The 25,888-nt window shown below is 41.2% G+C and overlaps 1 protein-coding gene across 1 annotated transcript in view; it reads left to right on the top strand.

Annotated features, from left to right (window-relative positions):
* RNF157 (ring finger protein 157) overlaps positions 1-25,596 on the top strand; it is a 120,481-nt gene extending 94,885 nt beyond the window's left edge. Inside the window, exons 11-19 of the mRNA XM_054975222.1 lie at positions 247-359; positions 4,368-4,606; positions 4,854-4,962; positions 5,683-5,794; positions 6,347-6,531; positions 7,870-7,935; positions 9,740-9,788; positions 13,524-13,634; positions 25,288-25,596. Of these exons, the coding sequence (XP_054831197.1) occupies positions 247-359; positions 4,368-4,606; positions 4,854-4,962; positions 5,683-5,794; positions 6,347-6,531; positions 7,870-7,935; positions 9,740-9,788; positions 13,524-13,634; positions 25,288-25,418 (1,115 nt within the window). The 3' untranslated portion in view covers positions 25,419-25,596. The remainder of the gene's footprint in view (positions 1-246; positions 360-4,367; positions 4,607-4,853; positions 4,963-5,682; positions 5,795-6,346; positions 6,532-7,869; positions 7,936-9,739; positions 9,789-13,523; positions 13,635-25,287) is intronic.
* Positions 25,597-25,888: the final 292 nt, after the last annotated feature.

The raw sequence follows: 25,888 nt of genomic DNA, 5'->3' as shown, positions 1-25,888 counted from the left end.
ACTTATAGGGTCAGAATATTCTCATAAAAATACTTTTTCACCGCTCCAGTGATTTTTTTTGTTCATTGTTCCACACTTGGTGCAACCCTCTTCTCCAGCTTTGGTGATCTTGACCAACTTAGTATGAAATGTTCATCAAGAGAACCCTTTAAGAACAATTTCTCTCATTTTAGCATTTCTACCTTCTCCATGGTTTGGAAAATGATTTATTCCCTTGATTCTTTCCCCCTATTTTTTGTCCTGCAGCATTTCGAGCCTTGCTGCAGATCCGTGCTATGAGAAAAAAACTTGGACCTCTTTCCCCTACCAGCTTCAACCCGATCATCGCCTCTCAAACATCTGACTCGGAGGAACACTCGGTGAGTACTGGTGTGCCAGCAGTTCAAATGCTGGCTTTGTCTCTGCTCTTGCTAGCTCGATTTTTTGGACTAAGTAATGACTCCTGGGTTTGTTGCAGTCTTTTATATTTTAGGGTTAAATCATCCGTGTTGTTTAGTTTTGTATAATCTGTTAGAGGCCAGTTATAGAATCACTGGCTGGAGCAGGTGGGACCTGGGGGAGAGATGCCATAGTGAGAAATGCAACAACAGCATCGCTGTCAAGGAGTGGGAATCCGTAACTTTCAAAAACACATTGGAAAAATTTAAAGGAAGGTTAGAGTCAGTTAACATTTTATGCAACAAGCCTGTTTGCTGAGTGTAAACTGGTGTTTTCAAAGTATGGATGTTTGTGAACATGCAGAGAGCACATGCCAGGGGCATCTGATTCACTGTGCCCCCCAACCCCTCATGCTCACATACATTGCAGGTTTACAAGCAGAGTAGAAGGGAAAGAGAAGCCCAGCTCATCAACATCCATTGGAAAGGGTTAACAGATAGCCTGGATATGCTACTATATCAAAACTGACAAAGTACTCACTTAGCTCTAGAATGAAATTAACAGACCATAGATTCAGGAGAGAAAAAAAGAAAGTACTTCAGAGAGTGTTCAGTTTACTTGAGGGACTCAAGGCCAACTCACAGATTGCAAAATCCACATTGCTATCACAAGGACTTTGGATCAGATGCATGTTTAGAGTTCCACAAAGGAATTCAGTTCCTAGGTATGTGGGTGCCAGATTCATATCAGGACTGCCATATATAGGGAGAAGTGACTTCAGCCTCCCTGCCCTCACCTCACATGCACACATCAAATTTTCCTGGCCTCAGGAAGCTGCTCTTTGCATATCCCTGGTGGGCGGGGGTTTAAACGCCCCCATCCTATGCCCCATAATCTCAATCCAAATCAGACCCTGGGAATTGCATTCTGAGCATGGAACTTCAAATGCATCTATCACAAGGACTCTGCAAGATGTCAAGGTGAGGTGGTGGCCACTAATTTAGATGGTTTTAAGAGGGGATTAGTCAAATACGTTCAGAACAGGCCTATCAGCTGATATTAGCTAATGGGCTTTCTATGATCAGAGGTATATCATTAACATCAGGTACTGAGAGGCAACAGAAAGGCACCATGGTTGCCCTCATGGCTAGCTGCTGAGCTTCTTGAAACCTTCTGATTGGCCATAGAGAGAAACAGGATGCTGGATTAGTGGACCATCTAATATTATATTCTTACATTATGATGAAAGAAGGTACCCTGTAGTAAAAAAAAATGCATAAACTATCAATACGGGCCCTCTATTCAAATGGTTGGAAATCTATATATCATTCATCATTTATAACTTTTGAACAGGTCTTGGAAAGGTCCTGGAATGAATCATCAAGCAGTCAATCCTTGAGCATTTAGAAAAGACAGCTGTGTTTACTAAGAGCCAGCATGGGTTCGTCAAGAGCAAGTCATGTCAGACTAACTTTATCTCCTTTTCAGAGAGAGTTACTACTTTGGTGGATCAGGGGAATGCTGTGGACATAGTTTATCTTGATTTCAGTAAGGCTTTTGATAAGGTTCCATATGATATTCTGGTTGACAAGTTGGTAATGTGGTTTGGATCCCATTACTGTTAGATGGATTTGTAACTGGTTGACAGATCGTATTCAAAGAGTGCATGAAAATGGTTCCTCATCTTCTTGGAGAGAAATGACAAGTGGAGAGCCTCAGAGATCTGTCCTGGGCCCTGTGTTGTTCAACGTCTTTATAAATGACTTGGATGAAGGAATACAGGAGATGCTCATTAAATTTGCAGATGGTACTAAATTAGGAGGGGTTGCAAACACAGTAGAAAATAGAAGCAAAATTCAAGGTGATCTTGACAGGCTGGAAAACTGAGCTAAAACGAACAAAATTAATTTTAACAGAGATAAAGTTCTGCATTTAGGTAGGAAAAATCAAAGGCACTCTTATAGGATGAGGGAGACCTGTCTTGGCAGTAGTACATGTGAAAAGGACCTATGGGTCATAGTAGATCATATACTGAACATAAGTCAGCAATGTGATGCTGTAGCTAAAAAGGCAAAAGTGATTTTAGGCTGTATCAACAGAATTTCAGTGTCCAGATCATGTAAGGTGATGATATTGCTTTACTGTGCTATGGTTCGGCCTCATCTGGAGGACTGTGTTCAGTTTTCGGCAACACAGTTTAAGAAGGTTGTTGATAAGCTGGAACGTGTCCAAAGGAGGGCAACAAAAATGGTGAGGGGTCTGAGGCCAAGTCTTATGAGGACAGCCTGAAGGAGCTGGGTATGTTTAGCCCGGAGAAGAGGTGACTGAGAGGTGATATGATAGCCCTCTTCAAGTTTCTGAAGGGCTGTCACATAGAGGATGGAGGAGAATTGTTGTCTGTTGCCCCAGCAGCTTGGAACAGAAACAGTGGGTTAAAGTTAAAGCAAAAGAGTTTTCAGCTAAACATTAGGAAGAACTTCCTGACAGAGCAGTTCCTCAGTAGAACAGGCTTCCTCTGGAGATGGTGAGCTCTCCTTCCTTGGGAGTATTTAAGAAGAGGGTAGATGGGCACCTGACAGCTATGAGGATTCTCCAACTCAATATGAATGTACACAGATCAAGAGAAGGGGTGCATGAAAGGATGAGCCAGTGCTAGGCTCTCGTGGCCCTTTCTTATATGCCCAGGGTAATGCCGATTGCCACTTTGGGGTCAGGAAGGAATTTTCCTCCAGGCCAGATTGGCCAAGGATCCTGGAGGGGGTGGGGTTTGGCCTTCCACTGGGCATAGAGCTGGGGTCACTGGGGGAGGTGAGGGGGCGAGATAGCTGTGAATTTCCTGCAGAGGCTGGATTACATGACCCTTGGAGTCCCTTCCAGCTCTTTGTTTTTATGCAACATTAATAAAACACATGCTTGGGCTGGAGGGCAACAGAGAATGATGAGAACAGCAACTAGATAGTTTTCCTCTAGATCTCCAGTGGTGTGGCAGGAGGCCCCAGGCAGAATCAAACGATGTAAATAAACAAAGGATGTGATCCAGAAGGCATGAATGGGAAGATAGGCTAGGGATTTGGAAGACTCTGTGGCAGAGAGGCATCGAAGCCCTTGACTATGTCCTACTGAGATCTAGGTTCTAACCTAGCAATGCATTCATGGATTTGGATTACACAAGTTTACATGCCTAGAATTTTGTGCAAATCTTCAGATATAGAGGAGAAATTCCTCAACATTTAAGGCCTAATTTACACAAACAGCAGATGAGATTTTCTAGATTGTACTACTTCTGACTGCAGGGCTGAGGGAAAATGTAGCTATAAGTGTCTCATTTTTAAAAATGTTATATTTAGAAAATTAGGTGTCAGGGAGCAGAATTCTTGCCTCTTAGGTTAATTTTGTACATGCGTGGACTTTTTCCTCATGGGAAAACTTTCAGCTATGTGATCTCTTCCCACCTCCCCCTAATGCAGTCTGAAGAGATACAGTCCAGACACAACTTCACCACCTCATCTGTGGGTATGAGTAAACTTGGCCTCAGGTTTCATGTTGAGGGCAAGAGCATGTGTGTTTGTCCTAATGGTTGTGGAAGTGTTGTTTGAATACATTTAAGCTCTGTCTGGAGGAAAATGTGTGCATTTCTGTGTTCATTATTTGTGTGTGTGTATGTGTGTGTGTGTAGCTTTTGTGCCCTGCATGGCTCTGGCCCCCAGTAGCATTTCACTACTCCTAAAGTCATGCAACCACTACCTCTCTTTCAAAAATTCCAGGCTAAGCAAACCCTCAAATACACAATTCAGAGAAAAGCATGAAAATTAAGTAACTTTGATAGAAAAGTTGCTTTTTTCACAATTATAGCAGCCTCTGCCTTTCATGTACAAGTCAGATTCTTTGGGGAGGGATTGGAGCTTTCCGATCTATCTCAAGCTCCCCTTTTAAACTATGTTTGCTACTGCAGAAAGTGTCCTTCTCACACCCATCTCCAATTCCTCTAGTCTTCAGAGAATATCCCTCCCGGCTATGAGGTGGTCTCCCTCCTGGAAGCCCTTAATGGGCCTCTGACTCCATCCCCAGCAGCCCTTCCACTCCACGTTCTTGGGGACAGCCACGTTTCGGGCATGCTGCCCTCATATGGCAGTGACGGCCACCTGCCTCCCCTGAGGACAATATCTCCCCTTGACCGCTTGTCGGATTGTGGCAGCCAAGGACTCAAGCTGAAGAAGAGCCTTTCCAAGTAAGTGACCTGCTAGTCTCTCCCTCCCACACTGTCATGGCTGTCCTGCAAACTTGCAAAGGCTAAGCTACAAATGGCTGGCATCCCTTCTCCTTGAGTTTACTGTCTGATGTAACTGCCTTTCATATGTACCTAGCTAGCTGTGCAAGGGCACCTGTGTTTTTTTGGTGGCTTCCAGCATTTTATGGCATTTGCTTTCTAACATGACTTGTGTGAGTAGGTTGATGAATTACCTTCTTTTGCCCAGGTCAATCTCCCAGAATTCCTCAGTACTTCATGAAGAAGAGGATGAGAAGTCCTGTAGTGAATCTGACATCAGGATCTCCAGGAGAAAGTCTCCTCGTCATCTTGAGGAGGTGATGTTTTTATTTTGTTTGAAAGGGCTTGGGGTCACTTTCAAACATTAGCTCAGCATCTTCTTTGCTTCTTGTTTTTCCCCTGTGGACTAAGACAGCCTTCAGACAACATGATAAACCATGGTGCATAAACTGTGGTTTGATCAAACACCATTTACTTTGTATGTTCAGTGCAGGTGGTCCAACAAACCAAGGTTTATTGGCGGGCATTTCAAACTAGAGTTTGCAGTAATTATGGCTTGTTGTGATGTCTGTATTCATAAACCATAGTTTGAGTAGCACTGCCCCTTACAATGACTTGGCCAGAAATTTTTGCTGGAGGCAAAAGAAGAGGCAAGACAAACCAGGATTTATTACTTGCTTCTAATAAACAAAGCAAAGTTGGCTGTACCAACCCCAGTTTAAACAAACCATTTTTGTCATGATGTCTGAGTACAGCCAGTCTCTATAGAACAGACATTGGAAGGGAAGGTTCTACAATTTGCCTGGCAAAGATCACAGGAGATGAATACAATGGCTTTGGTAGTCAGCCAAAGGATTGCACTTAGGAGATAATAATGGTTCATTCACTGGAAATAGCTGCACAGATTCCCCCCCCTAAAAAGTCATATGAATATGAAAATGAAATAGGAATTTGAAAATGAAGATGAAAATAATATGAGTAGAACAATTTTTTAAAATAAATCAGCATTTTCCCCCTTGCTTTTGGTATGTTTTCAGGAATGTGGTGTAACTCCTGAGAGTGAAAACCTCACTTTATCCTCATCAGGTGCAATAGACCAGTCTTCATGTACAGGGACTCCTCTTTCTTCTACCATCTCTTCCCCAGAAGGTACAATAGGAGAGGTTACTTGTTTTGCTTCTTGTGGTAGATCAGTGACATTCTCCTTGCCAAGCATATTCTGGGTCTCCCTGAGAAAAGTCAATCTGCACCTCCCTGCCCGTTGTTCCCCCCACTGCCACTAGCCTGCATTGGAGGGTCTGCATAGCCTGAACTCAGCATCTGATGCATACTCAAAATGTATCGGAGCTATAAAAATGATTTTGCAGATGTGCTGCCTCTTAGAATCCTATTTCCTGGGGATTGTGTTAATTAGCTAATGGTGGAACCATACTGCTCCTGTAGACTTGAAAGCAGCACAGACAGACAGACAGATTTATCCACAAATATTGAGCTATTGATGAATGGCTTGAGGGTGGTGGATGCAGTATTAAGCAGGAAGAAACAAGCCATGTAACAAAGTTCAGAGTGCAGCAGAATGGGGAATTTATTCCAGGCAAAGGAAATTCTTAGTGGGAATTGGGACTCATTAGCAAGCGTATTGCTTATCACCCGTTTCCATAATGTCCATGTCTTGCCTGCACCCTTCTGTCTTTTCCATAGGTCCTGTTAGCAGCAGTCTGGCACAGTCAGTCATGTCTATGGCCTCCTCCCAAAGTCAGCACTCTGAGATCAGCACTGACACCATGTCTTCCATGTCAGGCTCCTATGTAGCTCCTGGCACTGAGGAAGAAGGGGACATGATCCCATCCCCTGCTGTTGCCAGTGAGATACCATCAGAAGAAGATGTAAGTATGGCCAAGACTTGAAGCTGGTCAAAGTGACAAGCAGGGCTTTTTTTCTGGAGAAAGAGGTGGTGGAACTCAGTGGGTTGCCCTCGGAGAAAATGGTCACATGGCTGGTGGCCCCACCCCCTGATCTCCAGACAGAGGGGAGTTTAGATTGCCCTCTCTGCTCCCCTCTGTATGGAGATCAGGGGGCGGGGTCACCAGCCATGTGACCATTTTCAAGAGGTTCCGGAACACTGTTCTGACACGTTCCAGCTGAAAAAAAGTCCTGGTTACAAGTATAAATTGTGGTGTTTTGCTGGTGATGGATTCACAGTTTCTATCTTCATTGGAAGCAGCTGTCTTCTGCAAATATTACATACTAGGGCAATTTAAGCAGTTCGAAAGTCTTGTAACACTTTACTAGCATATATAGATTTTTAAAAGCTTTTTGTTTTTAATTTTTTAAAAAATTAATATTTTATACAACAGAACATAATTAAACATTCAACCTTTCAACTAAGACATTATTTACTAATTGTTAAAAATATTCCTGTATCCGGGGATTGATGTATTACAGATGTTAATAAAATACAAAGTCCATATATTTTTCCGCTATGGCGGTCTCTGATGATATGTAGTTTGAGATGCAGTCAAAACATATATAGATGTTAAAAATTAATTGCAGCCATTTTATAATAACAGGAACAACGATGTGCTTATATGCCACTCTTCTAGACAGATTAGTGACACACTCAGAGTAGTGAACAAAGTCAGTGTTATTACTATGTCCACAATACATCTGGGAAGCTGGGACTGAGAGGAGGAGTGACTTATCCAGTGCCAGATGCAGAGTTCATGGCAGTAGTGGGAGTTGAACTAGCAAAGTGCTGATTCACATCCCAGCCCCTTAACCTCTATGCTACAGCAGCTGTCAGTTTTAATATTTGAATGGAGCATGGTGGCTATAAGGCTCATCTGGCATTTAAGATGGCAGCGGTATGAGTATTCGTTCGTTTGTTCATTTGCTTGTTAGTTTGTTTGTTTATCTATTTAATTTTTTATAGTCTGCCTTTCTCACTGAGACTCAAGGCGGATTACACAGTGTAGCCCTCATGTTGGATACAATTTTATGTATGAACTGCCTGTGAGTGACTTAAGTTGAAACAGTGAGGCCAGCCAGACTTAATAGCTGTGTCTTCTCATTGAGAGGACAGAAAAGATGTAGATGAGATGCACTGAGGAATGGTATGGTGTGTAGGAGTTGATACTGCTGGTGCAATTTTTTAGACAGCCTTAAACATCTATATAGGTTATTTCACAGTAAGTCTAAGTCTCACCCTCTCTCTTTTCTTTTAGTCAACTCCTGTCGAATCTCCAGATGGAAATTTTGTCAGTATCTCAGCAGAAGAGCGTGACGCTGAGGTAAAGATATGGTTTATTTAACATATGGGATACCCTTCAATATAAAATCTAATTGTGGTCAGGTGATTGTACTTGGCAAACTGGTTGTAGGTTTCTGTGTGAAGCCTGGTTTGGGGGACTTGCATGGCATGCCATAAATATGCTGATAAAATACAAAGAACAAGAAAAACTGTAGTCAGAAAATTGGTATATAGGGGGACTAGTCTAAGGAAACTAGTAATCTTGTCGGCGGAGGATCCCTGATGAGTCATGAAGTGGAACTGATGGGGACCACTCGATAAGGTAACAGTTTGATAAGTCACAACAGTGAAAAGAAGACAAGAGCCTGGACCAATGAGAGAGCAGTTTGTCCTGACTGAGCTGGATCATCATGACAGAATAGTTAGGTGAATATGTTCTTCGGGTTTCTGTTCCTTTTTACCCAGGCAGAACGTCTCTGTTCCAGTGTGGCTGGGACTTCTGTTCTAAGAGCAAAAATACCAAATTTGAGGCCCACGAGCATCAGAGCTTGTTTATAAATGGTCAAAGTACTACCACACTGGGTTTCATATACAATCTCTTGTTGCGTTCATTTGATCAGCATGATCCAGCCTGCTTGGTTCTTCCATCATAATTGTTCCTTTATAACTGCTCAAACATAAGCTGACTACAACTTTTGGCATATTTGGTCAGAGTACCAAGCTGAGATTCTTGGATCATTCAAAAGACTAAGGTTCCTTCATGCTTCCTGGTTGTGTGAATGGGACTGGTAAATGCACAACCAAAAAAATCACACAGACAATGCTTCTTGCACTTAGGAGGGACATAAATATCCATAATCTGAAATGCTACAGCCCAGCAGGTCACGTCATGTACTATCCTGATTGCCATAAGTGGAATATGAAGGTGAAACAGAAATCCTTGCAGAGAAGATGTATACATAATAGCTTATTTCAGCTTTCCTGAAGCTGGGGTTCAGGAACTCCAGTATATCCATAATGGTACTCCATTTGGTCTACAAAGATTTCATTAAAAGAGTGAGCCTTTTTCATGCCGTCTGGCTAATGTAAAATGGACTCCTCCAGTTTTCTAGGAATGAGATCAGACCTCATATTGATGGTGATACCCATTGTCATCTAGCTTCCAGATCATCTTAGCAGTAACCAGAAAATTGGTTGCTGGGAACCAGTAGTTCAGCCGTAGAAATACCAGGTGTTCTGGTTTCGTGTGATACTGGTTTTTTTTCTATTCATTTGAGTAGCTCCAAAAGTTCTTCCAGGTCCCTTCCCACCTCTGTGCAGCCAGCCTCTAGGTAGAAGTTAATAAATAAGGAATACTCTTGCTGTCTCAAGTGCAAAGCTCTTTCCAGTCAAGGGTGAGGCTGATTAGATCTTCAGCTAATTCCATGGCCTGTAGAATGAGCTGCTGTCTGAGCCCTAACATTGTAGACCACACACAGCAAATACAAATATTGAATATGTAAAGGTCTCACTGTATTGTTTTGAAGAAGTAAAAGAACAGAAGGCTTCACAGAGCCCATGGAGTTTTCCACACGTGATTTGCAATGAGTCTGTTTGGCATGTGATGCATGTCGGCGAAAGAGGAGGCGAAGAAGGTCTTGGTGGTCTGCAATTTTTTTTTTTAAAGATTCTTGAGTTGCTGCAGGTTGAGAACCACTTACTTATTTCACATGTAGCATGTTCTTTTCTTAATCACCGCTGGAAGACAGAACCTAGTTTTGATTAGATAATTGAGTCTCTGTTTTCTTCTTTGCATCAGATTGTCTTTATTTTTAATAGTCCCGTTTTGTCAATATTTGTGGCAGGGGAATGATGTCATGGAGGAAGAGGATGGCTCCCCCACACAGGAAGATGGTAACAGAGAATGGATAATTACTCTTTGTTTCATGTTGCTTGGTCTTGTTTCATATCTAATGACAATGTTCACAGGGGAAGAGGAGGTGGGTAGGTTCAGGACAAGCGGCCGTGCCCTGTTTATTGAATGTGTATCTAGGAGTCCGTAAAATAGGAGCAGGTTCACTCTTCTATAAGTTCACTTATAGAAGGTTCACTTACTTAGAGCAGGTTCACTCTTCTATAAGTTAGCAGAGAAAGATTCATAGGGGGAGATGTGAATGAATGGTAGAAAACAAGGTGGATTATTTTTAGTCAAGATCTGGGTTTCAATTTTTTCTCTGAATTTATCTACAGTCCAGGAGAGAAGACCAAAAGGCTGTTGAGTAAACAACAGAATCTGTGACATTTTAAGATTTGTACCCCTTTGTTCTCTCTTTCTGCCTTCCTTCTGTCATCCCATTGCTTATCCAAGAATAGGATTTAGGAATTCGATTATAAGAGAATGAGATCAGATCTGAATCTGAAAGCTTATGAAATATATGGGATATCATTTCCTCCTGAGATTTTTCAGACCCCAAAATGAAGTTCCCCTTGGGTTGTTTAATATATGCCCCAGCTACAATGTTCTGACACTGTTAGAGATTGTGTGGTCCTCTTCTGGGCTTTCTAGAGCCGACTAAACATTGCACACAAATGTACATATAACAGATGCCCAATAGCTGCCTCTTGAAGGGAACAACAGCTTTGAGAATGGGATTTGAGGTGAATGGATGCATGTTGAACACTTTTAAGGTTCAAACTGTTCCATATAGCTTGCACACTCGCTTACAATCACACATGTACACACACAGAGAACAAGCAGAATTCAAATGCTGTCTGGAAGTCCACAGAAAGGAAAACGATTAGAGAGTTGATTTGGAATAGAGAAACAGTGGGTAAGGAAAGTGTTAAGCACCAACTCCCACCCTCGACCCCTTTTGGGAGCGCCAAATTCCCCTCAGCTTTTGGGCTTTTATGTGCCTGTTGTTATTCTAAGCTTAGGATAGTCAACATTACTCAATCCAATCTGATCCCCACCAACTGTCAGTGTCCTTGTGGAAGTAATTGGAGCTGCTTTTCTGTTTTCTCTCCTCATTCCCTCTCCACATTAGTTCAGAATGGATAGACCCCAGATTTCATTTACATGTAATGGGAGCTTTTGTCAATGGGGCCATACATGGCCAGCAATGAGACTCTGGGAGTCTCTGATAGGAGAGATGAAAATTGGCATTGACAAAGCTTGCTTGTGAATAAAACATACAGATTAACTGCAGCGTTCTGCTTCCAGATTTGTGCATGGGGGTTGATCATTTTGCCCACTGTTGTTTCATGTGACTGCTCCTTTAGCTTAAGCCTTCCAGCAAAAAAACAGACCAAGTTTATCAATAACCAAGGCAAACTGAACTTTTACTGAGCTCTGGGGAAGCCATTTATTCAGGTTCATAGGGAGGCAGACTGACTCGTCGTATCTCCCTTGCAACATTTTATTTCATCCAGGTAATGAATACATTTTTAGGTAGGGTGTGATGTCACTATTCAAGGAGAAACTTTTCCAGTGGTCAGCAAACACCATTCTGTTTCTTTCTCCCTGTTCCTCTGCTCCTCCTTGGCTGGTGCTTTTGCTTTAGTGCCATCTGCGCGTCTGGAATTTCAGTGGTTTTGCATGCTTACCTCCTACATTCAGCAAAATACTTCCACATACATGCAGCAGCCCAGTCCATAAACCAGTTAAGCCCAAGCACCTGACTGTGTATCAGTTTTGCTTCTTTTATTTTGGAATTAAGACACTGGATGGACTTTTAAACAGCACAGTGGAAGAGAACATTCACTCAGCTGTTGTTCAAGATGGACAGATTTGGTGTGAGGGCAACCTAAAGCATTCTTGTTTTAAAAAAAAAATCAGTTTCTCAGAGTCAAACTACAAGTGACGAATGGCACAGGTTGGACACTTGTCAGCTTCCCTCAAGTATTGATGGGAAATGTAGGCATCCTGGTCTTGCAGCTTGGCTCTCCAACTGCTGTCCAATGGACTTCTCAACTGTCACTTGTCCAACATTCTGCCAAGCTGCCTACATTTCCCATCAAAACTTGAGGGAAGCTGACAAGTGTCCAACCTGTGTCATTAGTCACTTGGAGTTTGGCCCTCAGTGAGTTGGCATATATGTGCTTAAGATCTTCTACCTCAGCCTCTGCATACTTTTTCATTTTATTAAAAGGAGACTTGCTGTTGTAAGAGCTTTGCTTGACACTTGAATTGGATGGCAAAATTCCTTTTAATTTTCCTGAGTCTAAGGCTTTTTTTGCACATGCAATTTTTTGCCGCTTTTGGTCCCGTACCTCTTTGAGTTTTCCCCCGAATTCTGGATGCTTAACTCTTCCTTTCAGATTTCAATGTGGTATTTCAAGGGTTCTCTTCCAAACCCTTAAACCGCCACAGTGAAATCTGAAGGGGAAGTTGAGTGTCTGGAATTTGGAAGAAAACTCAAAAAAAGGTATGGGGCCAAAAGTGGCAAAAATTGCCCATGCAAAAAAGGTCTGTGTCCCATATATTGCTTCCTTTTCCTTACGTGTATGTGTATGTCTCTGTTTTGTGATTTTAAGAAAGCAGTCTACATTTATCAAAATTGACAAGAATATTAATATGAAGTGCTATAAGGGATTTCTTTCTATATAGCCATGTCTGGGGAACATAAACAGCATTGATTTGGTCAGGGCATTTTCACAAGTAACGTAGTCTGGAATGTACTACTTATGAATTTTATTGGCTACTACAGAAAGTAAAGAGGGCCATGCTAAAATGATTGTACACTCGTTTCGCTTTGGCTTTCTCATTCAATTTAGAAATGTGAGGAATTCTGAAAATGAGGAGATTGAGCAACCTTTTTAGATATTAAAGAAGCATGAAGGAAAAAGCACAAGACAATTGTGCTTTCTGTTTAGAAGCTATTGCATCTTGAGCATCTCATAAGAAACATTAGAGTTGTATAGGTTTTATACCAGTAAAACTCTCATGGTATGATCCAAAGAAGCCTGGGAATTCTATTTCTATAAAGGTGCTGAGAATTCTCTCAAAAATCCCAAGTACATAGGACTAAAACTCGTAGAGTTCTCTGACTGTTCAGTTGTTTAAGTCTATGCTATGGATATGCCCAGCAGTACTCTACTTAATCATGCTTTCTTTTTTGCAACAGTGTGAGATTTTTACTGTGTTGGACTGGGTAGGGAGGTAACAATTTATCAGGTTGTTAAATTAGGGAAAGGATATGAATTTTCAGCATTCATATTACTTCTGAAGTTTCAGATACTGGCCAGAGAGATCTGCAAAAATATGAGCTGGAGATATGCATAAAGCTTTCATATTCCCTTGCTATTCTTGTCTGTTACTTTTGTGTCTGCTTGCTTATTGACTCTTAACTGTTAAATTTCCAGCTATATCCCCTATACCTTCCTTATTGGCCCCCAAATCCCAAAACACCCTTGTCTTGAAATAAGGATGAAAATGGAGGTGGTTGAGGAAACGTCAGGATGGCTTAATGCAGACGCATCACACGATCTAATGTCTTATTGTCCACTCTCTACCGTTTGGCTTTTGCTGAGGGGTGGGTTTTTTCCCCGGTCCTGATAATGAACTGTTGTATTTTTCCATTACTTTAGCAAGGAAAAAAATTAAAACAAAGCCCCATCCCCTCTCTAACTACATTAACTCCCTTACAGGCCAAAGGACAGGCGCATTCCTAGGTATGGAGTGTGACAATAACAATGACATTGGCAACGCAAGCGTGAAAGCTCTGGACAATAAGCTGTGCTCTGAGGCCTGCTTACCTGGTGAGTGGCAGTCTGCTGAACATGAACTTTGTGGGTGTAGGGAGGTGGGAGGGGAATCTCTTTCATGCCCCCCACCCACCTTGAATACCTGTCACTTGCCTGGCAGCCAGCACCACGTGACATGTCTGTATATGTGCAATTATACAACATTTAGCAGTAGGCAGAAACAATGGTGCTCAGCTATGGCACCTTTCCAACATTGCAAGTCACAGCCTCTTCCCTGCCCTATTCTACATTACACTAAAATGCAGAAAGAAATTGCAAGTTTCCCAGCTTCTTGGCAAGTTTGTAATGTGACTTTCTCTGAAGGACCTTTGTTTTTCCTGAGGATTTTACAACAGTAGAATTTCTTTTAACCCCAACCTGCAACATGGGATCCACTTCTAATTTTTACTATCTATCTATCTATCTATCTATCTATCTATCTATCTATCTATCTATCTATCTATCTATCTATCTATCTATCTATCTATCTATCTATCTATCTATCTATCTATCTATCTATCTATCTATCTATCTATCTATCTATCTATCTATCTATCTATCTATCTATCTATCTATCTATCTATCTATCTTATTTGTTTTTGTTCTTTCTTCCTCTCTCTCATACTTTCTCTCTCCCCCCTCCAATTTTTCCCTCTTTAATTTTGTTTTTAAAAATTACAAGCCAAGAAAAAGATCTGTATGTCTGACTACATTTTTATCTTGTCTTTCTTCAAAGGCATTTATGGTTCTTCTCTCTATTTTATCCACTCAACAACTTTGTGAAGTAGTGTAGGCAAAGGGCCAACGATTGGCTGAAAGTCACCCAGAAAGTTTCATGGCTGAGTAGGGACCAAACCCAAGATCTTTCCAGTTCTAGACCAGCACTGTAACATTATACCACACTGGGTGGGATAAGTCATCTTAGGTTGGATGTAACTGATGGAATCCCATCCAACAACCTTAAGAACCCTAGCTTCCCATCACAGAATTGCAATCACCCTGTTTTCTTAGAAGAGAGGCATGACACTGAAAACAATTTAAGTCTGTAGCTTAGACACGTCTGTAAGTGAATGGCCTACAGGACAGAGCTTGCTTTCAGATCCAAGCCTGATCCAGACTAGAAAATTCTCCCCAGATGAGATTCCGAGTGGTGAGATAAATGGACAGTGCCTACACAGGTCTGTAGAATTATAGCTTAATCAGTGATTTAGTTGTATTGTTGCCAAAGGAACCACCCTTTTTTTTCTACCAGAAGATTTGGTTAACCTACACCATCCTTTCAGATTCTTGCTGAAGTGGAAAGCTAGGCAAGATCCTTTTTCTGCAGCAACATAAAACCCAGCCATTTCACCTAATCCTGCATTATTTCTAGTCAATGGACAGTACAAAAGACCTTCAGACTTCATTATTTCTTATAAGTAGCCTAGCCTGCACATAATCTAGCTAGAGTCACGTTTAATAGCTCTCAGCTGAGCCCCTGGTATTACATCTCCACTTAACTTTGTTACTAACCGTGGGTATGTTGCATTTGTGTCTTTCCTCTCTCATTGATTGTCTCCCCACCCTCAACTGGATTTCATCGGTGTGAAAGTTCATGTTCACTCTACGCCAGCACACTTTTCATTTTGTTAACTTACGCTTCCATCCTTTCCATCTCTCCCTATTGCTTAATGGTTGCAAATTTTACTGACTGTGGAGGAACATTGTCATTTTTGTAGAGGGGCAATTTGATCTTAGAAGAATTGGGAACTTTAATTCCAGTGCTAGAAACCATGGGCACAATTCTGTACAAGTCCCATTGATGTGGATTGCATTCCATAGGTGACATCCAGAGAAGATACAACATCCCAAACTTCTGCTGCATAAATGCTTAGCTGCCATTGTTTCAGTCGTGATCTTCTCTGGTTTGTGCCCCAAATCTTTAAAATGGAGACATGTCAAATCCAGCACCCCAGTCAGTAAATTTGTTTCACTTGGAAAACCATAGCAACCCATTACGTGCTTATCTTACTTTCCCCAAAGCTTCAAGACTGTAACCTTGAGATATCTGTAAGAATCTTCCTTGTTGGTTTTGTTCATTGCTATTGAGGAGGAAAGCTATCTTAACCCCCACCTCCACTTTGCCGTTATATAGATGTCAGCAAGCTAACCCTCTTCCTCTGCTAAATCATCCTGTCCATTTTATAATTTATCCCACTGGGGAAATTCTGTAGTGAATTCAGGCTTTGCTGTGAAACAGCATATGTGGCAGTAGATAAGAGATTCTATAACAATTGCAACAAATGCTGTCTTTCTCCTGGGGCAGGAGTCATTTAAAAACAGCCACATGCAAGGCCATTTAGAGCAATTAGGTATAAATGGAGCACCGAATCCTGTCTTTGCACTGTTGGTGCCTCCAAATGATGTGTGTCTATATAAAACCCAGAGCTGGGCAATGTCCTAACCAAATGCTTTGATTTAATCCCAGTTTAATGTGTGACCCCTTGCATTCTTTTAAACTGGGAATTTTTTCTATTACTGTCTTAACCAAGCAAATAAGGTAAATCAGTCCCTAGTACTGTTTTACCATGTAAGCCTTAGGATAGGTTGGCTACAAATTGCATCAATTAGAGAGCAATGAAATAAATGATTGAAACAGACCTTCCAAGCTCCTGGAACTTTTCAGCTCTTGGATGCTGAGAAATCACTCTTTATATACAATAAAGTCACCCCCTAGGAGAGCCAATGAATGTCAAGTAGTAGAAAGGCATGTTCCGAATATAGTAACAGGTCTCTGAGCCATTTAACGAGATCTGCAAAAAAAAAAAAGAGAGAGAAGCTAGATATAGATTTTTTTGTGCAACCTACAACAAAACTGAGTATTTTTCTGATAGCATGGCACCAAGTACAAAAGCATGCTTTGAATAAGAAAGAATTCTGAACCATATCTTGATCCTATGTGCCATAGTAAGCTGATTTTTTAAAAAAACAGACAAACCTTTTTTACAGAAGAGGACAGACACATATGCAGTGTATATAATAAGAAGGATTATTAAACCAAGTCTCTGAGCTTTTAAATTGGAAAACCATGCACAAAAATGCTAGGATGTGACCATAGCTGGCGCGCCCATTGAGGCCAGGTAGGCGGTGGCCTCAGGCGCGGGGTGCTGGAGGGAGCGCTGGAGGAGGCGCGGGGAGCGGGAGTGCGCGCCACAGAACTGCAGCCTCCTATCCCTCCCGCCTTGTGCCACTGCCGCCGCCAGCACATGCCCCCAGCCAGGAGCAGCAGCCGCGGGCAGGCGTCTGCGGCGGCGCAGGCAACTAAGCGTGAAAGCTTGGAGGCCACCTGCATACCGTCACAGCTGCCCGCCGCTGTGATCGGGCCGGCGGCGGCACACGTGCTCCCGTTATGACATCACATGTGACATCATCACACATTCCAGTGCGCGCGCGCATACGCACACGCGCGAGGGTACCCGGCTGGCCGGCCACAAGCCCCAAAAACCCTGGCGCCGCCCCTGGATGTGACCATGTGAATAATTCTTTTGGAAAAACTCCTTCATAAAATTGCATATCCTTTATTGCAGATAACTCTCCCTAACATTACTTTGCTGGGGAAACAGGGGCTGATACCTAGACATAGTAGGAAAGGAAAACGTGTCTCTAGACATGTTCTCTGTCAGTGGTGCAACATCAGAAGTACATCAGTTGTATCACCTCTTTCGTTATCTCCTCTTAACTACATAGCAGAGACACATGGGGAACTGGCTAATGATATCTTGCCACTGATTGGCTACTATAGTTTTTTAGTGCATGCTTTCTCTTACTTCTTACTTCGCCACTGAATTATAGAAAGGGAAGGCCATAGAAAAGGTTCCTCTAAAAGCCTTGCCGCAGAGCCTGTTCTTGTGTATATTTAATAGAGAAGTCGGTGGAAATATGCTCTGGGCTAAAGGCAGGAATTGCATTGGATGGTGTCACAATCATACACTATCCCTGTTGTCTCTTTTTATGCATGAGAAATATCCCAGGATGTTGTCTACAGTATTTGAGCCATAAGAGTTAAAGCTGCACATTTTGAAGCCCCAGTGGAAGAAACTGGATGATCCACACAAGATAAGGTTACCTCCTTTGGCTAACATTCCCTTTGGGTGGCTTTGCTTCTTACAGAAATCTCTTGCAGATCCCTGACAGCTCATTATGTTCATGCAACGCAGAACCAAATGATCTTTCCTTAGCCACACAGCCTGTGGTACATTCTTTTGCAAATCCGTTCCTTGCTTTATAGCCAAACAGGATTAAAGCATGTATTTAGTGACACACAAGCTATATGTACAGAAGAGTGGAGAATGGCTTTCTGAGCTGCCTGTCTCACAGATGCATGTGATTTTTAAGCCCTTTATTGTATGGCTGGAATAACACATTGTACGGCTGTTGTATCAGCAGAGGTGCATTTCTAAAGCTGTCCTCTAGTTTCTCTCACACTCCATTTTCTTCACTGTAAAGTCTGAGCTCTTGTTTCAGTAACATCCTATAGATATATCATTTAAATTGAGGGGGTAATCCCACCACATCTCACCCTCTTTGTTTTGGATCTTCAGTTACCTTTTTCCTTAACTTGTGAATAGATACAAAGGTAAGTAGTACAACCAATGGAAATGTGATATATTTTGGAGAGGAAACAGTTACTTGGAAAGGAAAATGAGTGGAATAATCAATACCGCACACACTTGGGTACATATGTAAGAGGACAAAACATGCAGAGATGGTTTCAGATGTTAATATAATGTAGTTTTCATTACCTTGCCATTCCAGATGTAAGCCATGATATGGCCTTTCCTGCCACTTGCAGGTGTTTAGGAGGGGAAGGTAGCAAGCCATGCAGCAGCTCGCTCTCATATTTTACATGGAGATAGATCAAGATGGGTACCTGTGTTAGTCTGTCTGTACTAGCAGTAGAAAAGAGCAAGAGTCCAGTAGCACCTATAGGACTAACAAAATTTATGGCAGGGTATGAGCCTTTGTGAACCACTGCTCACTTCTTCAGGTATCTTTTCAACCTTAGAAAAGAGCAAGAGTCCAGTGGCTCATGAAAGCTCATACCCTACCACAAATGTTGTTAGTCTTATAGGTGCTACTGGACTCTTGCTATATTTTACATGATTTGTGTGTGCATCTGTATGTACCCAAGCAGAAGTAGGAGCGTGAGAATCAGCCCTAAGTGAACTTGTGACTTGTGATTATTTGAAAATAAACTGGCTTGATGACTGTGAATAATCAGCGGTGACTATTTTGGGTTATATTTAGGGGCTGTGCTGCTGCAGACTCTCCTGCTGGCAGGAAATTGCAGTGTCTCAAATGCCAAATGTTGTCCTTTTGGCACCCAGCAGCAGGCAAAGATATCGGTGGTCTACTTCCCTAGCTATGTCTTTTGCTTTTCTGACAGAGCATCTCCCATTTACAAGCAGACTATCCCAGAGGACATTGTTTTGATTGCTAACATAAAATCCCTCTAACATTGCTACTGTATTAACTTCAGCATCTGCAAGCTGTTGTGGCGCTGGACTGAAAAACCTCGACCATTGCTTTTTAATATGTGTGTTAATATATATATTTACTGAAATTGTTCTGTGTCAAATCTTGAATCTGGGTTAGACCTTATTTTTTAAAATTTATTTTATCATAAACCAAAGCTTGATGATTTAAAATGTTTGTGCTTTGTCATTGTTGGAAGTCACATGGGATATAAATTTTAAAAATAAATGAAGCTGAGGTTGTGACTAAGACTAGGCTCCACATATAAGCTATTCTATCTGATTTAAAATAACATGAGTAGAAAATAAACAGGATGGGGTTATGTATTTTATCTTGATCTATTAGCAGTCCACTCCTCTCCAACTTGTAGAATCAATACTGACATTACATTGTGACATCACTGTCTGAGTGAGGGGTGGAGCCACCTTAGAACCTTTTCCTGTAATGTGCTGGTGACATGCTTAGTGTGTGAATGAATTTAATGACACTGCAGGCTACCAAATTGTAGTCAGGACAGCTGATGTCTGTGAGGATATCTGTGACGAGTGTCTTTACATGGGCACACTTAAAATGAGTGTTGGATCCTAGGTATTAGTTTGCTGTTCTTTACCCGGCATAATTCTGTAATACTATGCCTTTTCTTGAATATCCATTTCTTATTGGCATCTCTAAAGTAAATGAGATAGGAGTGATGGTTTATGAAATAAAAGATTTTTATCGTGAACTGATTATCCACCCTATATTTCTTGTAGACATATAGGGGCTGGGTTCCATCATGCTGGGTAACAAAAAAAGTTGAAAAGAAAAAAAAGTGTGTGTGTGTGTGTGCACCCCAAGATCAATGCAAAAAATAAAAAATAAGAACATTCAAAATGATAAAACTGTGTCGCTAAAACAATGTCAATCTGGTTCCATGTATAAGTTTCCCTTTCCCTTGTGTAAGAATTATTGAACAAAGGGATGCCATACATTCAGGGCTTTTTTTCAGCAGGAACGCCGTGGAACGGAGTTCCGGAACCTCTTGAAAATGGTCACATGGCTGGTGGCCCTGCCCCCTGATCTCCAGACAGAGGGGAGTTTAGATTGCCCTCCATGCCGCCAGGCGGCGCGGAGGGCAATCTAAACTCCCCGCTGTCTGGACATTGGGGGGCGGGGCCACCAGCCATGTGACCATTTTCTCTGAAGGCAACCCACTGAGTTCCACCAACTCTTTTCCCAGAAAAAAAGGCCTGCATACATTACAGGTAGCTTACAAATGACCAGGTACTATTATACACATTATAATGTACATGTCACCAAACATCTTTTGGCCATGAGGCCTTCCTCAATGGTCTTCATTTGCTTAATACACACTATAGAATATATTAGTAAACTACAGAATGCCTGACTAAGCACAGAATAAACACAAAAAGTATTTAAATAATCATGAAGTATGTGGATTCCAATTCTCCATTCAAAGAGAACAGGACTATCAAAGCCATCATGCTAAAATCTCTCAAGTCATCCTAAATGCTACTCGTTTGGAAGGTTATCCTAAAGTGCTATCACATAAAGCTGTCAATGGAAAATCTAGAATAGTGAAGAGAGAGTGCAGCATAGCAAATATTTTTCAGCTGTATTTTTTTTCCTATCTCTGTTGTACACACATGCATTTGTGGTGTCTGTCTTTTCTCTTGTTCACCATTTGCTTTTGGTCTTCTCTACTAAACAGCTGCCGTTCCGGAGTCCTGTCCCATAAGCATTGAGGAATAGGTACGAGACATGAAGTTCTCTCTTTTTTTCACTCCATCTGCACAAATCGCTTTCCAGTGTAATTTTTTTTCTTAATAAGCCCAACTGCCCCCATTCTTTAGATGAAGAAAAGGGCATCTTCTGTCTTAGCGAGTAATACTTTGACAGGGGCAGGTAATAGTCATTTTTATTGATTGTTTAGAAACACACCTACAAAAGGAATTCCCTGAGCTCAGTGATGTAAACTAGTGGTCTTCAAACTTTACAGTCCCAGCTTGACTTTTAACTCTCAGAGCCAAGCTACAAGTGACACCTGACACAGGTTGGACACTTGTCAGCTTCCCTCAAGTTTTGATGGGAAATGTAGGCATCCTGGTCTTGCGGTTGTAATGGAGAGCCAAGCTGTAAAACCAGGATGCCTACATTTCCCATCAAAACTTGAGGGAAGCTGACAAGTGTCCAACCTGTGTAAGGCGTCACTTGTAACTTGGCTCTTAGAAGCAGCACAGGACCCATTAAGCAGCAAAATAAAATTAGTCACATGACAGGATGAAGGGGAACCCGAGTTATCATCTCAATAGTGTCCAGGTATCACTGGGCAGCCATGTAAATGAAGCCTAAGAGCCAAGCTACAAGTGACGCCTTACACAGGTTGGACACTTGTCAGTTTACCTCAAGTTTTGTAGGCGTCCTGGTTTTACAGCTTGGCTCTCCATTACAGCTGCAAGACCAAGATGCCTACATTTCCCATCAAAACTTGAGGGAAGCTGACAAGTGTCCAACCTGTGTCAGGTGTCACTTGTAGCTTGGCTCTCAGTTGAGTGCCATGAGGTGTATGACACTGAGGAACAAGTCAAGCGTTAGAGTCCCGAAACAACCCTCTGCCCAGCTGAGTGACCTTGCCTCACCACTCTGCCCTTTCCCAGGCATGTGTGCAAGGAGAGGCCAGAGGTATGGCATCCTTACTGTCTAAGCATGTATAACAACAGCAGGCCCTTCCAAAAAGCAGCAAAACAAATACAACGGGGGCTCCATAGGAGTTTGCAACACATCCAAGGCTCCTGTGGGTTGAAAACCTCTGATGTAATGAGTTAGGAAATGCAGGACTGCAGAGATTTAATGTTCAGGTCTATTGACTTTGAAAAGACTTCTGTCAGCGATCAGCAAACTGAGTAGAACCAGGGTAAGTTCCCATTAAGTTTACAGACTAGTTCAGCTGATTTGTGGATTGGTGTGGCTGGCTGTCACTTTCGAACTATAGAACAAATCATCTTAGGTGCATTAAGAGGCTTCTCTGAATCATAGCAGTATCTTATTTATCCAAGATACTTAGATAATTGGAATCTTGGATGTACAAGGAATGTTACAGAAGTTACATTTTATAGGGGATACTCTCAAGGAACGTTTTATTCTAGTGGACTTCACATCATTCCCCACACTTCACCCTGCAGAGTTTTTTATTCTAGAAGTACAAGTTTTAGTAAAGTCAGAGTAGGGAAAGCACCAGCAAGCACAGTGTAAACACGCCTGTCCAGAACCCTTTTTAAAAGCACTTTCTGTACCATCATTTTCACGTAGTATTTTTATATGCTAAAATCAATGGTCATTGTAAAAACAAACAATTTCCACAGAAAAATAAAACCCTGGTGAGTTTCAGCACAGCATTTCCTGTAATGCAGATTAAACTATACATAAAGAACATTAACAGAATTCCTAATACCTCTGTTCCAAATGACCACTTTGATAATGTTTAGTACTGGATTTTGCATACTTGCCTCTGCTTTTTTCAGCTGATACAGCATACAAAGTTGCCCTGTAAGTAATATTTATCAACATCAGTCATCAAATCACTCCAGGAATGTTATACCTAACAAGATTTTTGTACCAGGCATGCTTCCATCAGTGCATCATTGTTGCAACTGTGGTATGGGATATAATGGCACAAGTGCTGTGGGTCTTTGTCAGGATATTTGTTTGTGATGTCATGCTACTTTCTTACCCTGCTTTATTTTGGGGAAATCTTTTTTTGTATTAGTTTTTAAATTCACAAAACTAATCCGAGGATGGGCATTTCTGTGCTTTGACACATGTGCAGAAACTGGCGCATCTCGACAGATCTTGGAGAGAAAGAAGAGTGAACAGTAGCACAGCTACCTTCTCTGTACTACCTATCAGAAACTTTTGTTGCAGAAGAAGCCCTTGCATGAGTATCATCCATACTCTAAAATGTGTTTGTGGAATAACTTTAGTGATCATGTAGGAAGGGCCTGAACAGTGATGGGAGATGGTTGTATTAGCATGTGTCAGCCAATGCATTTTTCTCATTGGTAGTTTATGCTAAACAAGTTTTGCTGTAATATGTCTTGTATTTGTTCTGCCCCACACAGAGAATATTTCCTGAATTGCATCTTGCATATTTCAGGTCATTCCCTTAGAAATTTTAGCAGCGAGTTGGGTGATTTGATAACATGATTGTTGTTGATCATTTAGAATTTAGATTTTTTTTTCTTAAAATTTTCCCTTTCCCTTCTCCCGAGCCATTTTGATTAGAGCGATTTACTGATTCATTGTTCTGTTTTCCTACTAGGTGGTAAATGTCCAGGATACATTTTTCTCCTTGTAAAACTGGGAAATACTTTGTACCTGGAGCTGGTTCTTCCAAATCACTAAAAAGTTTGCAGTGTATAATTAACTCTGGCTCTGTATGCTCCTGAATCACAGCCATTTTTATATTCTACTAAAGCCCTTTCATGAATGAAAGAAAGCATATACTTCAGAGGTCAAGACTGGAGTGGGGGGGGGGACCACTATTTGAAACTTATTTTATACATAAAAGTCACACCTTCTCTCTATGCAACTATGATTTCTTAATGAAATCCCTGCAAGGTGTTGGAGATCTAGAGCTCTTTTCTTGGAGCGAATTGCCTCATGAGTTAATCTCTGATTGTGCTGCAGGCAAGCAAGCACACTTTAGTGTTCAGGGCCAAATTAATAAGCATGGAAAGACATAACCTAGATGCTTCCTGTACATACTGAAAATCTCAGTTTAAATATATTCTGTTGCAATTCTTGCCTGTTGGCTCACTTGAAGTCAAATAATTAAGATATCAATTTTTAATTCACTGCATTAAAGAAAAGATTAGAAATAGCTGTCAGGTTGTTCAAGGTAGTTGTCTTAATGCTTAGGGTGCTTCTAAACCAGAGATTGGCGGTAGATGACAGGGGACAGAGCATTCTACTTGAAGTATTCTGTTCTGTTATCAGGCTGCTTGAACATGTGGACCATCCTGATATTAAAGAACAATGGCCTGAGCTGAAGGGGCTGTTCTTGTGTTCCTGTTGCTCTTATGCCATGCAATTGGATGGAATATAATAATATTCCTAGAATAAGAAGCCTCATAGGGCATTCATCTAAATCAATTTCAGTCTAAATCCAACCAAAGGATTAATCATGCTGCAAAACCAGTACTTGTTGGCCAGGGCCATCAAGTACAGTTAAATAAAGGGTCTTGGACACCACATGGTTATATATGGAAAATATTTGTGCATGTATTTGGTACACATAAGTCACTTTTTTTACTGTGCAATAAATAATTATATTTATTTTATATTTTCTTGGCCACTCAACCTTGTTGGTTCCTACCTAGCTAAATAATACATACTAGCCAATTTGTCAGAGCTACAGCAAATATGCTAGAAACAGCTGTTTATTTTGGCAGAGAGATCCATATTTTCAAATTCACTTCGAGGATGTGAGGGTTTTTCTAAAAAGAAAGAAAAATACAACTGATAGAAGAAAATACAGCCAAACTCTCTGAGTATACTTTAATATGGATAGCGAAATGCAAAGGGTTTTTTTTTTTTAATTTAATGGTGGTACCAATGTTCAGGTGTGTCTTTGTAACAAATGGCAACACAACCCGGCAGCCTTTAAATGTTTAGAGTTTGAGAGCTATGCCAGTAAAAGTGTTTTGGAACCCTGTTCTGTGTAAGCATGTGTGGAAAAAACAAAGCATTTGTTTAAGGCTTCAGATCAGTTGATGGCCATGTTTGAAAGTGATCCAAAATTGCATTTTAACATTCTGATAATGGCTGATTCCGCACATGTTGGATAATGCACTTCCAATCCTCTTTAGAGATCATTTGGAACTGAATTTTTCAAGTGTGAAACAAAAAATCCACTTCCAAACGATAGCTAAAGTGCATTGAAAGTGCATTATCCAGCGTGTGCGGAACCAGCCAATTTTGGCCCCAAAAGGGGTCTAAAACCAATTATTAAGAACTAGCCTGTACTAGTTCCATTTTTTAAAATCTTTCCCACCTGTTTGACATAAGTATAGCACATCCTGTAATCCACTGCATTCAAATGACCTACATTGCTCGTTGATTTCCTTCTCTTATAACAGTTGCTTTTCCTTCTTAGGTGTCCAGACATCAATTGATAATGCTCTGAATCACAGCCAGACCTGGAGGTATCACCTGTCTGCCAGCAGCATCAACCAAGAACATGATGAAGATATGCAGTGCATGCTGGAAACTCTGTGTCCTCTATGATGTAACATAGTACAGAGAGGGAGAAATTACTTCTCTGAATGCGTTTCCCCTAAAACTCTGAAACAGCACAGTGCGGGCATTAACATTGTCAAATACTGTACAATGTGATATTTATTTTTTAAAAAAACATTGTAACCCAGCATCCCTATTGATTGATCTAAATTCCCCATGTATTAGTCTGTGTTCATTTGAACTTTTAGAAAGATTGATTGAATGGCTGGAGTTGGATTTAAAGGCTAGTACCTCCATCCACCTCCGTTATTTGTCTCCTAATATCTTGTCACTTCAGCCTTCCCTTCACCCTCTTTGGCACAGCCAAAGATCTGTTTGGTGATCACCACAACACATTCTTACACTTTTTGATATGAATAAATGTTGCTCCATTCATTACATGTTTTAAAACAGGTGCAGGTAGAATGTGGACCTGTAATAATATTACATATGCAGCAGAAAAACTCCTATTAGCAAAG

The sequence above is a fragment of the Eublepharis macularius genome, chromosome 4 (genome assembly GCF_028583425.1).
Source record: "Eublepharis macularius isolate TG4126 chromosome 4, MPM_Emac_v1.0, whole genome shotgun sequence".
Lineage (NCBI taxonomy): Eukaryota > Metazoa > Chordata > Lepidosauria > Squamata > Eublepharidae > Eublepharis > Eublepharis macularius.
The sequence above is the reverse complement of the archived record's forward strand: the minus strand, read 5'-3'. Positions and strand labels throughout refer to the sequence as shown.